Consider the following 16,907-nt stretch of genomic DNA (forward strand, 5'->3'; position numbering starts at 1 on the left):
AACCGCAATCTGTGCCGTGTCAGAAGTTAACTCGTGGTTTCTGCAAAAACAATTTCGCGCGCGGTCGGATCGTCGCCGATCGACGCTGGTTGAATCTCGGTCACGAAAACTGACTGGAAAGTTTCGAATTGCCTCGAATGTCAATCGGGACTAGACGTGGACGTCTTAGGAAATCGCGAAACCATCGACGCGATCTCAAAATCGGGATGAAACTTGACCAGCTTTCCTGACAATACTAATACTCAATACTAACCGTCTTCGTGGCTCTCGATGACTCTTGAAAGACTTCGTGAATGTCGTATCTCAAATACCTCGAGAATGTCTTGCATCGATGGACCTTATTTGCAATCTTCGCGAAGCTTCGTGGCGTTTAATTGTTTTCAAAGCCTTGGTGGATCTTATTAACGATCTTCACGAACGACGATGAGTCTTGGATGTCTTCAGAGTCTTTAGAGTCTTCTTGAAGTATCGAAGATTATCTGAAAAATCTCGACGTACCTTATCTGTAGTCTTTAAGTCTTTAAAAGTCTAGATGATTCTTGCTCACCTTGGATTGTACAATTTCCAAGCGTCGAAAAACGAAAACGAAATCGTGTAATTTCCAATAAAAATGATAAAAAGGTTACTTTACTGGACTTCTCAAAATGAACCGTAGCTTTGTATAGGGGAACGAATGAACGTTTATTTCTATTGGATTATACGTTTCTTCTTTGGTATGAATAAACGCACCATAATTGTCGGTAGTTCTGGCGCTAAGCGATTATTTCGTAATGTTTTTGTGAACGTTGGCCCACCTTGCAGAAAACGGCGATTTGGCGCGTCTCTGCATACGTTAACTCTGGAAATTCGCAACGACAGGGAGTACCCGATAACCCTGTAAAAATCTTCCACTTGCCAACCGCGCGGAGCGGCAGGAATCTGCACGGCCGATTGATTAATGGTTTCCTTGTATCCGATTTCGGATATCGTATTTGTCCGACCCCAACGAATAGACAAGGAGGCCAGAAAGAAACGACGTAGAAAAGAGAGGAGGGGCAGAAACAAGAACACGGAACGGGGGACAATTACTGTTGAGGGGGGAGGGGATTGGGCGGCAAGGGGGCGTGGAAAACGCGAGTGTTTACGCGGAAAGTGTGGACGATAGCCCATTGATAGGACTAACGGGTACGTCAGCGTGAGTTCTAACTTTGGGACAGATACGACCACGAGCGTAACGAAGACGTCGCTCGAAACGAGATTCTTCATAGAAAAAAAGTCGGTTAAAAAATTCTGTGTACGTAACCTTTCATTTCGCTCCGTTTGTTAGATTATTAGAAAACCACCGATCAACTGATCCATATTCGAAACGTTAACATCCTTTTTATTAGAGAAAGGAAGAATTTTGCACCGAGTTGCCAGGCATTTTCTAATCTTCGTCATCGACAATTTTCACTCGAGTACGGTTACACCGAACGTAAATAATTTTTATGTAACACGTCGATACGTTGTATCATCGACTGGCCGTCGAGATATTAATTTATCAAGGGACGCGTCGCGGGTGAAAAGATCGGTGCCGCAACACCGTTGTCCAATTTAGCGCGACCGATTTCGCCACATTTCCTTCGCGCGTTTTCGCTTATCAAGGTCACCAAAACATCGATAATCTTTTCCCGAGTTATCGCGCGCACGTCTGCGTGCAGATGTACTCGATTACGATCGTCGTTTCCCCCGTCACGCGACGGAGATCTCTGCACCGACTGGGGACGTTGAAAATGACGCCCATCGCGTCGATGATCTCCGATCTCCACGCGAAAACGAAAAGATTAAATAACGTGGACACCGTGAATTATTAGAATTGTCACCGAAGGTTTCGATCTTGTGCGTTTAAACGAAAAGAGGATGAACGACTCGCGTTTGCTGACGCTCCGAGCCACTAAGCCCCCCTATTGCACGCAATCTTCGCAACAGCTTCAAAACACGATGGGTGCAGCGTACTTTCTAGTGCAAAGGTCGGATTTCGTTCGAAGTTCGAGTTATGGTTAGAGCTAAGGTCATTCTCCTCCAGCAACTACCGTGTGTGTCTGTGTGTTTGTGATGTTTCGTGAATTTATTGCTTAATGGATCTTATATGGCAGAATATAACGAAAAATAAGAGAATTAGTAGGGGTTAAATAAGAAAACTATTGCCATGTGTGTCCGTGTGTTTGTGATCTTTCGTGGACTTTATCTTTTTGTGGATTTTGTATGTCAAAATAAGAGAATAAAAATGAGAGAACTCTGAGTGCATACAACATCGAGAAAGTGCCGTTGCAATATTTTTGTTTAATAAACTAACGGTGTTTACGAGTTTCTCGCTGGTATTTCAATGGTGCATCGGAGTTCGAAGGAGATCGCCGGCCGGAGCTGATTGTCGATTCGATCGACGGTCTCGCTCGCGCGAAGCGTATCTCGACTGCTAATTTACGAGACGCGCGAGCGCCAAAACCTTGACCCCTTGAGAACGTTACGAAATTCGGTCGACGCTCGGCGCGCGCCGCATCTGATTTGTCGACGCCCAACCGACCAGTCGCGACGCAATTCGATCGGCGAATGACTTTGAACCGTTGATCCAGCACCGAAGAAGTCCAAATCGAACAAAGAACACCGAACTCGCTTACATCCAACTCGTTCGTCGTAGAATTTCACTTCGAAGTATCCACTTTTACTATTTATTCATTTCAAATTCCACCGTGGCTTGTCCCCTGTTCCAGTGTCGCCCTCTACGAGCGCTATACTTCGCGTAACCACGCTGTATAGTAAACGATATTCTGAAATGTATCGAAAAAATTGAAAAGAAGACTCACCACCGTCGGATCCTTTGGTCAGCATCCTTTTCACAATGGCCGTCTTCTCGGTGTAGGCGTCGACGTTCGCCACGTCGTTGCAGACTCGTTGAAACTCCGAAAACAAGTCGTCTTTGCTCGAGACCATCTTCTTCGAACTCGAAGTACCCGGCAGATCGTCGTTGGAAGACGCGGAACTTTCCTTCTTCGTTTTCTTTGGCTTTCTGCCGGCGGATGGGCTGGGATCATTCCTCGGAGCTTCTTTGCGTTTCCTCGGGGACACGGAGTCTGGTTTCTTCGCTTTGGGAGTCTTAAACGGGGCTGAAAGAAATACGAAACACTTAATTGTTACTGCATTTGGTAATATTGCGAGAAAGGAGCAAGCCTCGGCCGCTAGAAATTCGTCGACTTTGCGATTTGAATTTCCCGCGCAAATGGTCTCCGAGGGCGTTTTCTGATATATTCCCAGGAAATTCGTCGAAACAATTGACTTGGAAGGTCGTGACAACGGGAGATCGATGAGAATGGAAATCCTCGAGATCCTTTCGACTAGAAAATCTGGCAATTAGACGAAAACTATGGAGGAAGAGACGCGAGAAGGTGTAATCTCCGCGCGCGATTCCCGATAATCTTTTACGGCCGCATTAATAGCGAACAAGAGGCGTTTAACGCGACGTAAATCATCGACGGATCGCTCTAATAGGCGATATTGCTCGCAAAGATGATTTATGGGGTACAATTTGTACATTCCACAGATTTAATTGAACGGCAATTAAAACGTCTCCGCTCGTCTCTGCCGCGTCGCGATAAGGAAACGGAGACGAGCAGCGGCCGTTCCGCGCGTTGTCAGGAATTACTCGAATATTCTTTATCGTCGCGGCACGCGAGCGTAAACCCTGCGATTGATATCGATTCTGCCAACAACGTTCGCGTACGATAACATCGCGAACCGTATTAATCCCTGGAATCGTCCAGATAAAATGAGATTAGCGTTGTTAATGTCCCGGTCTATTAAAAACGTTTGATATTCTTTTTAACGCTCTACAGATCGAATTAATTTCTGATTTTGGGTGAAATTCTGAGACGATTCTTCGTGCAAAAGTAAACTGGAAATATGGATACTTCTTTCAATGTTTAATTCCATATACTTTTGGTTATATTTGCAATCTTTTTCAAGATCAAGAATTGGAGAAATATAATAAGAGCAACGTCGAATAATTTCTAAAAAAAAACTAGCTCCAAGGATCGAAATCTCCAACGGTTATGGCGATTAAAAATTCTTTTAATAATTTCTGATCTCGCATTCGGTGATCTCGAAGCGTTTGAACTCTCAATTTCCTACGTAGCTTATTCGCAGAAGCGTCAAGAATAAGTGTTCTCAGGCGTCGAGATCACCCAGACGAGGACGCCATCTTTGTCTCTGCGCGGAAGAAGCGACGCGGGAGAATTGGATATCTATCGCGCTTACAGGAATTCTCGAAATCCTCGATCTTCTGTCGGATGGCGTTCTTGTCCTCGTCGGAGAGTTCGTTCCACCCGCTTATATCTTCCTCGGGGTTGTCTATTCTCTTCGTGGTGGCTCTCTGTCTCGCAAACACTTCGAACAGGCAGGTCAAATGGTGCCAAGCCTTCATTTTCCCGTCCCCGAACGGATTTGACATCAGCTTCGCGATCCTCACGGTGTCCTTCTCGACGGGACACTTGCACTTCTTGCATTTCGCTCGACCCGTTTTCGCCCTCTCCACCGCGAACGGCTTTTCCTCTTCCCTCTCCTCGTCCGACATTGCCTGAAATTAATCAAACTGTTACCGGAGAAATTCAAGATGAAACACTCAAACACGTTCACGCTCCAGTGAGGGGTCAGTTAAGCGCTTGCGAGAGAGTCACACAAGAGCGTAGCCCTCTGGTGACGAGCACGGGAACTATCGCCACGCGTCTGTGATATCCGCTTTGGTCGAACGGTGCAAATACATGGACAGTTTTTTATTTGTACTAAAATATTTGAAAAATCAAATACCCGTTTCAAATTTGCAGAAAATAAAGAATAACGCGAATATGGTTATAATTTCAGAATCGTCGAAAGCGCGGCGTGTTTTGTGAAAAGAATTAGTCCGGATATCTATTTAGACGTCAAAGAAAATAAATTTGTCCGCGTAAATTTCGAACAGGAATGCCGTAATGCGAGACTACTGTGCCTTTCAAGATTTAGCGCGAAAAGGGGGAGGGTTTATGGGTCGTTCGCGGGTCAAAGAGCGAAAAACACGACATAGACGGGAATGGGATTTAGAAGCGGATTTGTCCGAGCTCTATTTCCGTACCGACAAAAGGTTAAGCTACTTGAAACAGGTTTGCAAACGTTCGAAGAAACGAGCATCGAGTTCCAAGCTCTTCAGCGTTGGCTATTGATCCCGAAAAAACACAAATATTCGGTAAAAAGAATTTATGCAAATATAGAAGAATCGTAAAAATGCTAAAAGCAGGCCTTTTAGCTAAATGAAACGAGCCGTACCGAGCGTTCCGTCGGAAACGTCCATCGTCAATAACAATTCCAGGTAAAGCGTGCAACAATTAACAAGTTAGAACCTTCGTTTGTACAACTGGTACGGCAAACACTTAATCGATAACGACACTATTACGAAGAGCTTTAACATAGGATGCATGACGTAGGCTGGTCGAATGCAACGGTGATAATCCAAAATGGAGGAATTCGAGTTTACACATATTATATTGGTTGCATCATATACCACTTCGAGAGTGGGCGCGGAGAAGATAATTCGACAGTTATCGAAGCAATCATCGTAATTCTAGCGAAATGTTATGAGACACATCATAATAGAATTGTAATCTACACTGATGTATCTTAATTTCATTTAGTCTTTGAATATACAGGGTGTTCGGCCACCCCTGGGAAAAATTTTAATGGGGGATTCTAGAGGCCAAAATAAGACGAAAATCAAGAATACCAATTTGTTGATGGAGGCTTCGTAAAAAAGTTATTAACAATTAAATTCAAAAATTTCAAATCGTTCTGGAAAAATTATTTTTTGTTACGGAGGTCAATTACAATCATTTTTGGTGAATAGACATACCCCCGAAATCCTACCCACTTTCTAGAAAAAAATTCGAGAGGGTGTGAAATTTTTCGACGGAAAAAAAAAATTTTAAATAGTTTTGGAAAAATTATTTTCGGTTACGGGGGTCAATTACAATCATTTTTGGTGAATAGACATACCCCCGAAATTTTGCGCATTTTCGAGAAAAAAATTCAGTACGGATGGAATTTCACACGTTAATAACTTTTTAACGAAGCCTCAATCAACAAATTAGTATTCTTGATTTTCGTCTTATTTTGGCCTCTAGAATTCCCCATTAAAATTTTCCCCAGGGGTGGCCGAACACTCTGTATACAAGGCGAATCTCGAATTTGGTAACCTTACATTTTCGACGAGTCAAATTTTGATTCGACGTAATTTGATGCGAATAACTGAATTGTATTCTTTTGCGAATATAGTATAATTAGTAAAATAATATATTTTAGTGTTCGAATAAGCGAAAAAACAATATTCCCGTGTGGTCGAATTATAAATATTTCGAACGGTGCCGGACTTAATCTGTACTCGATTCGTCGAGGTCAGATGGGAACGATTAAGCATCTCCGGGATCGTGAAAAATAAAGAGGCCTTATGGGCCGCCATTTTGCCGGGCGTGCGATCCACGGAGTGGCGCGAGAAGAAGAGAATCGCGGCGATAGGAGGAAACGTTTAATTGAGCTCCGGCTGTTATTACTAATTAACGCCCTCATTGGCCGAGCATCGACGTCGACGCGTATCGGGATACCGATAAACAATGGCAGACGAGAATTTAGACTTTTTTACAATTTTACTCTTGCAAAAAGCATCTAATAAATTGTACTGTAAATTATTATCGAGCTAACCTAACAAACTGTTGTACATTTTATTCAACGGTTCTTCCATTTAGGGTAAATAATAAAGAGAAATAAAGAAACCACAGTCTGTCTATTCGGTGTTAGAGAAATATAAACTGTACTACGCTTAACAATAAACTAATATATATTTCATTCAACTCACTTGTCAGTGTTTCTACATGTGCTTACTCTCTCACGCTCTGGAAGGATCGAAACGATACTTCGTTCTACTTCTAGATCCTTCCATACCAAGTCGGTATCGCAGTTACCGATATTGCAGGGATCGATTACCTTACAACATAAACTGGGCTGCATTTCTTCGAGAGAGAGAGAAATCGTTCATCTTATTCGTGGTTATGTAGCTCTTAAATTACAGAAGACACATAAAAGTTCTCGAAATAAAAATTGTTTGGTTAGAGCCTAGAATGAAATTAGACAATTTTTGAATTTTGTAATAAAAGGGAACTCCGTAGAATCGTTCCCAATATTACAGTGAAAAAGTAAATACGAGTAGACTCATATAAAACTTGGAAAAAGAAATTATAAAACATATTAAACGTAACTCTAAGAAGCCCCCAAACGCGAGTGTATGCCAATTCCTTGTCAAATTAATTTATAACCTCTTGGGAGCACTTTAGTATTTGACGTTGAAAATAAGGACGCAGGATTTATGACGGAGGAACGGATCCTTGCGTTTTGTCGCTGTAACAACGATCGCTAAAGCGTCTCCCGCAATTCTTGCTCGAAGGAAAGCCAGTGACCCCGAGGAGATAGTAACCATTGACGTGATAGTAACCTTGGAACAGATAGTGGCCTCGAAGACGTTTTTCCGATAACTCTGCCTCGCCGAGACAGTGTTTCTCAAACAACCACCTGCTCACTCCTTGGATAAACAAAAACTTTTCATAGTTCTCCTAACCCTTAATTACTAATTTCGATTACAACACGAATAATGTTATACGGCGCTAGATCTATTTTAAATAAACACTAGAACACAGGAACAATTAGTATAGTATTTATTAACGAGAGAAATATAGATTTGAACGTATCACGACGCGACGCGTGTACACTGCACATGGTTCTGGCACGGAGAGGTTAGGAAGGACGCGTACAGGGGAAACGAGAAGAAACGCGTGATTGGCTCTTGCCACTAGAGCGGGCACGTGACGCACCAATAGACGCACAGCGCCAAAACCGCGAGTATTAAACTCTGTCTAACAAATAAAATGTTTTTAATTTTATATCAAATCCACGACTTCGTGAAAATTTGCATATTTGGGAAACGTACAGTTGGTTGTTGGCATTTAAATTTATTTTTTACACCGGAAATTTCTCAATGAGGATTTAGCGACGAAAACTGCTATTTAAAATTCGAATTAAATTCGAGAACAGAAATATTCAACAAGTAGTCTCAGCCTGGATAACGACAGGTTGTAGTCATTTTTCAGGCATCGAAAAAACGAACAGCGCCGAAGATAAATCACGAGTCTCTCTTTTTGGGCGTGCAAATTGATTGAAACGAAACGGCGTCAAAATGATCATTCGAACGCCTGGATGTGGGTGATCGTTTCAACCCTCGTCCGGTCGCGGCGGAACAGAAATCGTTAAGATAACAATAACACGACGTCGCCCTTTATATTCATACAATTGATCGAACCACCGGTGACCATTAGCATCCCGAGTTAGGCAAATTTATTCACGATTGACGAACACAAAATTTTAGATTCGTTTCTAAATTTCAAGCTCTGCTCGTTTGAATTTAATTCACGGTATATTAAATTTAAAAAATTATATAAAGTGATTTTTTAGTACACTTTCATCAATCATTTAGACAACAAAGGATTAATTGTTTTAGTGGAATGCTAGTGGAAATCAACGATAATTCGTCGCCCGTCTGACCATCGTTGTTCCTCTACTACTTCAAACTGTTCTCAGATTCTTGAAAAAAGTTTATACAGAATGTTCGGCCATCCCTGGGAAAAATTTTAATGGGAGATTCTAGACGTCAAAATAGGACGAAAAACAAGAATACCAATTTGTTGATTGAAGCTTCGTTAAAAAGTTATTAACGTTTCAAATTCCGTCAGTACTAAATTTTTTTCTAGAAATTGGGTAGGATTTAGAGGGTATGTCTATTCACCAAAAATGATTGTAACTGACCTCTGCAACCAAAAATAATTTTTTTAAAGCGATTTGAAAGTTTTTAATTTCGTCGAAAAATTTCAACACCTACGCGAATTTTTTTCTCGAAAGTGCGTAGGATTTCGGGGGTATGTCTATTGACCTAACATGATTGTAATTGACCCCCACAACTGAAAATAATTTTTCCAGAACGATTTGAAATTTTTTTTTTCCGTCGAAAAATTTCACACCTTCTCGAATTTTTTTCTCGAAAGTGGGTAGGATTTCAGGGGTATGTCTATTAACCTAAAACGATTGTAATTGAGCCCCACAATTAAAAATAATTTTTCAGAACGATTTGAAATTTTTTAATTTAATTTTTTAATAACTTTTTAACGAAGCCTCAGTCAGGAAATTGATATTCTTGATTTTCGTCTTATTTTGGCCTCTAGAATCTCCCATTAAAATTTTCCCCAGGGGTGGCCGAACACCCTGTAAAACATTTTTTGTCGTTTGAGATCTGAAACACCCTGTATATGTATTGTACGTCAATAATGATTAAACGACGTTTACAAGTCACAGTTATGGACAATAATAGATTTTATGTTCTTTTTTTGTACTCCCCCGCAACTTTCACGACCCCCTTCGGGAGGGTAGTTGCACCCTTAAAACTCGAATTACCGTCGGTAAAAAAAAAACGTATCCTTTATCTTCGGCTGCTTTGAAAACCTACAAAATTTAATGAAAATCGAGGGTATTTCTTTTTTATTCGCATAAAAATATCGATTTACGAAAGAAGGATACACTATTGTTCCGAAATACGGAATGAAATATTTCAAAGTGTAAAAAACGTATAAAAACTGATCGTTGCATTTATTTGTCATTGTTATAGAAGTAATTTGAAGCGATCAAAATAAATGAGTCAACCAATACAAAAATAATTTCAGTTAATTTTAGAGGGAAAGAGTTAATTTTTCATTCCGAAAAGTTAGCAAACTATTTGATGTGGTCGAATTAAATAAGTCAACCTATACAAAAATAATTCTATCTAATTTTGAAGGGTGAGATAGATTAACCCCTTAATGTTCATACTCGAGTCTGACTGCTTTGAAAAACGATACTTGTTTAATCTAATGGTTTAAGGGATGATAATATTTATTTTCTTTCAAATTATACGTTGGACACAATATTGTAAGTAACAAAAACCGCATTTTTAGAAACGAATCCAATAAAGAAAACTGATCATTCTTGGTTAACCCGAAAAATATGAGCGTTAAGGGGTTGAACGTAGTAAGTAAGTATAAAATAACCCGTGGAGGGGTGACTTCGGACCGCGATCGTTAGGACCGTAGATCTCGGTGTAAACGGAAGAAACAAGAGGAACGCGAACACCGAAAAGTGTGCACGTAGACGTCGTTCGCGTTGGAATCCTCGTGCCACAGCTCGAACCTACAGGTGGTAGGTGGTGCGGCCAGGCGGCGGGTGGCGGCGGATTCCGGCTCAGGGTATAATAGAGGGTGCAACAGCCCTCACTGCTCACTCTTCGAGCACGCACGGTCCCGCCAAAAAGTCCGCTACGTTCGTCGATCGAACAAAACAAAAGATTACCAGTGATTAACCGCGTTCGAGCCACCGCGGGAACTGCATCAGATATCACGGACTAATTCTCGCCCCCCGCCCCCCGTCAGAGGATCGAGCGTCTAAAAATCGAGCAAGGTAGGCCAACACGGACCCAAACACTCGACCATTTTCCCGCGTCGTTTCACGGAGGAAAATTTCACGCTCGCGTCAAACTACTCGACGATAGCGATTTTTTCTTTTTTCACGATACGTCGCGACGCGTGCGACTTCGTACCCGTTTCGTTTATTGCTGGAGATGAAACAATAAAACGTCGCGCGTCACTCGCACCGGGGATCGATCGTTAATCGTCTTGTTTACCGCGTACCGCGGATCGACGTAATTTTCCGCGCGACGGCAGCCGTGAACCGCGACCCCCAGCGAGAGGAATCGTCGCGATTTCGTCGCGGAACTGGAAGGGACTCGAAACTGGCGTGGAAGTCGAGTCATCCGGCTAATTCTGGAACCTACGAAACCTGTCGATCTTAGTCCACCTTCGATTTTAACCCTCAAGGGGGTCTAACACGGCAAAACGCGTTTTTTTTGGGTTCTCTTTGGTATTTTTTTTAATAAGAAATTACGCAACTTCTTACATCGGCGTTTCGGTCAAAATTAGTGGCAGTACAGAGCGTCTATTGACCTAAAATGATTGTAATTGACCCCCGCAACCGAAAATATTTTTTCCAAAACGATTTGAAATTTTTTTTTTCCGTCGAAAAATTTCACACCTTCTCGAATTTTTTTCTAGAAAGCGGGTAGGATTTCGGGGGTATGTCTGTTGACCAAAAATGATTGTAATTGATCCCTGCAGCTGAAAATAATTTTTCCAGAATGATTTGAAATTTTTTTTTTTCGTCGAAAAATTTAGGCACCTACCCCTGTCGATTTTTCTTAAAAAGTAGTTTTTGAATTTTAGTAATTTTGTTTGACGGTTTACAGAAAAGTTGCCTAATACTTTTTTGTAGATACCCATGAGCTCTACTTCAGAAAAAAGTTTTATTGAAATATATTCACAATTGTAGGAGTTATGGCTGTTTGAAAATTGGACCATTTTTATGGGGGTTTTCTCATTTATTTGTGGTCAGATTTGCTTCAAACTTGGTCTTAATGTTCTTTGATATAATTAATCGAACACCTGTTTCAGCATTTTAAAAAATTCTACCCTTGGAGGGGTGAAAGTCGTTGAAAGAAAATCGTTGCTAAAATATCGGTAGGGGTGTCGTTAAGGTGGTTTTTTGGGACGTTAATTACGAAAATGGTATCAATTTTGAAATCTAAGATTGCATGACAAAATTGAAACCCTCTACAAAACTCCAATTTCATAATTCTATTAATAAAAATATGCATTTGCACAGAGATCCACAGACTAGTTATTAAAAATACTAATTTCGTTTCATTTATTAGATATCCATATTCCCAGCACATTTTACAAAATGTGTAAAATTCTATAATTTCTATAAAAATCAGACTCGACGTTTGTTTCCTGTCTAGCAGTTCCAACCCCCAATATTTTGCATAAAGTTTGTGAAAATGTTCATGTCTTCAAGTGTGATCGAAATTTTACACAATATCAAATAATATTTAGTTTGTAAAAGACTGCAAATTCCTCACAAACTTCCGATGCTTCTTAATTACGTAAATATTATTTCGAACATCGAGCATGGGAAATTTTCTCCATCTCTTAGAGTGGTTAACTATGAAACAGCACAAGTTAATCCACCCCCACTCTACGGGAGTACATATTATCTTCCAATACTTCTCCACTGTTCCGTGAAGTTCTACACTGAAACTCTCAAGTAGACTCGGAGAAATCAACAAAGCATGCTTGCAATGAAATCATAGATATTCCAAACCCTCACCCCCTATCGATCATCGAAATTGGCTCCTTCCCTTGCTCGGAGACGCAATGCGACTTGTTGCTCGCGAACGTTGCAGGGAACAATGCCATAATTGGTCGGAAACTTTCCGCAAACTTCTCGAACGATCACTTTGTAAACGGAAAATAAAAATAAAATTTACTGGAGAAATTAATCCCCAAAGTGAAATATAAAAACAACCACTCAAATCGAACACACAAATTTCGAATAACCACTAGGACAAACTTCAAGACTGAACAAAATTTTTCTCTCTAATTTATTCCTCCGTTGTACCCCTTTATTCCGTACATCTATCACAAGTTTTTAACGCTAGATAAACCAACAATTATGGTGCATTTATTTGTACCAAAGGAGTTAAAACGATGGTTTAAAAGATAAGATATAGTTTAAAAAAAAAACGCGTTTAAATATCAGTGATATGCTTCTGCACATATATTTTTGAGACTACATCCCTTAAGAGAATGCAAAAAAAAGAAAAATTTGATTTTATATCGTAAAAAAAATCGTCGAATAAGAAAAAGTAGAAATAATAACGGGAAATGGAAAGAATCGTCGAAATTCCGGATGAAACGCAAGGAACCCATCGGATTCCGCGTCGCGGAATTAACGGGACGGTTGATCGACGCGATCGAGGGTGGGTATTGGTCGATCAGAGTCCGCCAGATAAAAGGGCAGCTCGAACAATTGCGCATTAGCAGGCAATTTTTCGTTGCAAATGGCAGAATATGAAAAAAGCGATCGAGGCTTATTGTTCGACGAGTAAATAGGCTGGTTCGCCGCGCGTTAACGTTTGCCCCGATGCGTGCACGCGGAAATGGACCTTCTTTTCTCCGTGAAACTTCTTTTTTCTTTTCTACGCGATACTTTCCCGCTTCGCGACTGGTAATTTCGACCGTGAACGCCGCGAGGCATCGGAGAAAAAAGGAAACAGGACCATCGAGGATATTTATCGGGCCGCCATTATTATCCAACGCGGCAGCAACGCGAGAAATCTGTTTCAGATTTGTTACGAAAGTGATTTGAATCACGAAATATCGGAAAAAGTCAGATTTTTGTTCGGTATTATATCTTATATCTGCATTTTTAAACGAAAAATATTATAAATTAATGGGTCTATCTATAAATCGTATAATACGATACAATTTGCTTGCGAACGCTAGAAAACTAGAATACAATCAAAAATACCGATGGAAGATAAAAATAAGATAAATAAAATAAATAAAAGTTCATATTTTTTTTTTTTTTAATTTTGGGGTAGACGAAAATTATTTTATAATCTACGATTGGTCTCCATTGAATAGTGCTTCGAGGCAGCTGGCAAAGGAAAAGTAGAAAAATTTTGTTGAAATAATAGCTAGGAAGTTGCAGTCGTAAAATAAATAATGTAAGAATATTCTATAATAAGGTGAAACGGATTCAAAGACGAGGATCAATTAGGCCACAAAATTCGTTCGGTTTCCGTGAACTCCGAGCCCCTAAAGGGACTAATAAACGCGAATAATACGTCAGAATTCCGCGAGCAGATGCAAACAGTCGTGGCAAGCCAGAGCATAATCGAGAAACGCCCAAGTTATGCTTTGAACAATCACGAGCTTAGGGTAGGCGTCGGCGAAAGAGAACCGATTTCCTTCCTGTTCATTCGGCCTCCGCGTTGCCTAACATTTCCACCGACGATAGAGCGCGGCGAACAGTCGGTTTCAAGTAACAACGAACGTTTGGGGCCTTTATAGCGCGAAAATTCGAAATTTTCATCGCTGTCGAGTTTGAAATTGCTCTCGACCAAAGAAATATCTCCTCCATCGTACGCTAAACCGTCTTTTACGCGTATAATAGATAAATAAATAAATTAAAAGCGACAGAATAGGTGGTTCCGTCCCGGTTTGAAGCGGCGAACAGTCGGTTTCAAGTAACAACGAACGTTTGGGGCCTTTATCGCGCGAAAATTCGAAATTTTCATCGCTGTCGAGTTTGAAATTGCTCTCGACCAAAGAAATATCTCCTCCATCGTACGCTAAACCGTCTTTTACGCGTATAATAGATAAATAAATAAATTGAAAACAACAGAATAAGTGGTTCCGTCTCGGTTTGACGCGGCGAACGGTCGGTTTGAAGTAACAACGAACGTTTGGGGCCTTTATCGCGCGAAAATTCGACATTTTCATCGCTGTCGAGTTTGAAATTGTTCTCGACTAAAGAAATATCTCCTCCATCGTACGCTAAACCGTCTTTTACGCGTATAATAGATAAATAAATTAATTAAAAGCGAAAGAATAAGTGGTTCCGTCCCGTTTGACACGGCGAACGGTCGGTTTCAAGTACCAACGAACGTTTGGGGCCTTTATAGCGCGAAAATTCGAAATTTTCATCGCTGCCGAGTTTCAAATTGCTCTCAACTAAAGAAATATCTCCTCCATTGTACGCTAAATCGTTTATTACGCGTATAATAGGTAAATAAATAAATTGAAAACGATAGAATAAGTGATTCCGTCCCGTTTTGTCGCGTTGAACGCGACATCCTCGAGATTGCGGAAACGCAACAAGTTGAAAAGTCAAAGTTCTTCAGGGTCCAAGTGATTTCTCGTCTCGCGATCGTCCAGCGTAAAATTAAACGTCCGTCGGTGTTTGCACGGATCCGTTTCTGTGTTCTTGCCACGAAGATTCCATCTGGTTTCCGATCGACGAGCTCTTAAGAAGATAAAAAGCACGGCAAACGACAGAGGGAAATCAGATCCGAACTTAACGCGAAAGCAAACGTCGGGCGTCGAGAAAGCCCTGCGGCGTTAATGTTCAAACGAAGACGATCGACGAGGCGTTAAGGATACGTCGAGGCGCGATAACGACCGATTGTTAAGAGGATCGTGGCGTGGGTTATCGACGACGATATTCACGGCTGGCTAGGAAACAGAAGGGGAGAAAAGAAAAGCGAGAAACGATCAGGATGCGTCGATCCTGCGAGACAAATCGACGTTCTTCGACTCGAAAAATCGCCTTTCTAAATGACGCTAACACGAAGAAATTATTCGAAAGATCTTGTAACGAATGTTAGTCGAATTTTGGATTAGGTTTAAGTATATAATTATTACAAATTACGGTCGTAAAATCAGAGTCGACGTATACGAGTAGACCTTACACCTTATGGACTTTCGTGGTCCAGTTTAACTGCCATACCGACCTGAAAATTCGGATTCTAGCGTTGTAAAAGTATTAAACAACATTTCCGTAGACCGTCAAACAAATTTATTACGAATGAGAAACGAACTTTTAAGAAAAATCGACAGGGGGCAGATGCAGAAATTCGGAGAAAATATAAAATTTCAAATCGTTCTAAAAAAATTATTTTTAGTTGCAAGGGTCAATTATAATCATTTTTGGTCAATAGACATACCCCCGAATTCCTACACACTTTCGAGAAAAAAATTCGACTAGGTATGAAATTTTTCGACGATCAAAAATTTTTTCAAATCGTTTTGGAAAAATTATTTTTGCTTGTAGGAGACAATTACAATAATTTTTGGTCAATAGACATATCCCCGAATTCCTACACACTTTCGAGAAAAAAATTCGACTAGGTATGAAATTTTTCGACGATCAAAAATTTTTTCAAATCGTTTTGGAAAAATTATTTTCGTTTGTAGGGGACAATTACAATAATTTTTGGTCAATAGACATATCCCCGAATTCCTACACACTTTCGAGAAAAAAATTCAACTAGGTATGAAATTTTTCGACGATCAAAAATTTTTTCAAATCGTTTTGGAAAAATTATTTTCGTTTGCAGGGGTCAATTACAATAATTTTTGGTCAATAGACATACCCCCGAAATCCTACACACTTTCGAGAAAAAAATTCGACTAGGTATGAAACTTTTTGACGATCAAAAATTTTTTCAAATCGTTTTGGAAAAATTATTTTCGTTTGCAGGGGTCAATTACAATAATTTTTGGTCAATAGACATACCCCCGAAATCCCACGCAGTTTCGAGAAAAAAATTCGACTAGGTATGAAATTTTTCGACGATCAAAAATTTTTTCAAATCATTTTGGAAAAATTATTTTCGCTTGCAGGGGTCAATTACAATAATTTTTGGTCAATAGACATATCCCCGAAATCCTACGCAGTTTCGAGAAAAAAATTCGAAAAGGTATGAAATTTTTCGACAAAATTTAAAAATTTCAAATCGTTTTGGAAAAATTATTTTCGTTTGTAGGGGACAATTACAATAATTTTTAGTCAATAGACATATCCCCGAATTCCTACACACTTTCGAGAAAAAAATTCGACTAGGTATGAAAGTTTTCGACGATCAAAAATTTTTTCAAATCGTTTTGGAAAAATTATTTTTGCTTGTAGGAGACAATTACAATAACTTTGGTCAATAGACATATCCCCGAAATCCTACGCAGTTTCGAGAAAAAAATTCGACTAGGTATGAAATTTTTCGACGATCAAAAATTTTTTCAAATCGTTTTGGAAAAATTATTTTCGCTTGTAGGGGACAATTACAATAATTTTTGGTCAATAGACATACCCCCGAAATCCTACGCAGTTTCGAGAAAAAAATTCGA

General features: G+C 40.1%; 2 protein-coding genes across 5 annotated transcripts in view; one reads left to right on the top strand and one right to left on the bottom strand.

Moving 5' to 3' along the window:
- The window catches only part of Dnalig3 (DNA ligase 3), a 58,231-nt gene that overhangs the window by 30,581 nt on the left and 10,743 nt on the right, over positions 1-16,907 (bottom strand). For all 4 annotated transcript variants that reach the window (XM_076776385.1, XM_076776384.1, XM_076776383.1 and 1 more), the window contains exons 2-3: positions 4,270-4,588; positions 2,823-3,122 (exon numbers count right to left, since the gene is read on the bottom strand). In XM_076776385.1, the coding sequence (XP_076632500.1) occupies positions 2,823-3,122; positions 4,270-4,585 (616 nt within the window). In that variant the 5' untranslated portion in view covers positions 4,586-4,588. The remainder of the gene's footprint in view (positions 1-2,822; positions 3,123-4,269; positions 4,589-16,907) is intronic.
- Positions 1-16,907, top strand: part of LOC143347349 (uncharacterized) — a 28,661-nt gene that overhangs the window by 1,843 nt on the left and 9,911 nt on the right. The gene's annotated exons all lie outside the window — the stretch shown is intronic.

This window comes from Colletes latitarsis, chromosome 11 (genome assembly GCF_051014445.1).
Source record: "Colletes latitarsis isolate SP2378_abdomen chromosome 11, iyColLati1, whole genome shotgun sequence".
Taxonomy (NCBI): Eukaryota; Metazoa; Arthropoda; class Insecta; order Hymenoptera; family Colletidae; genus Colletes; species Colletes latitarsis.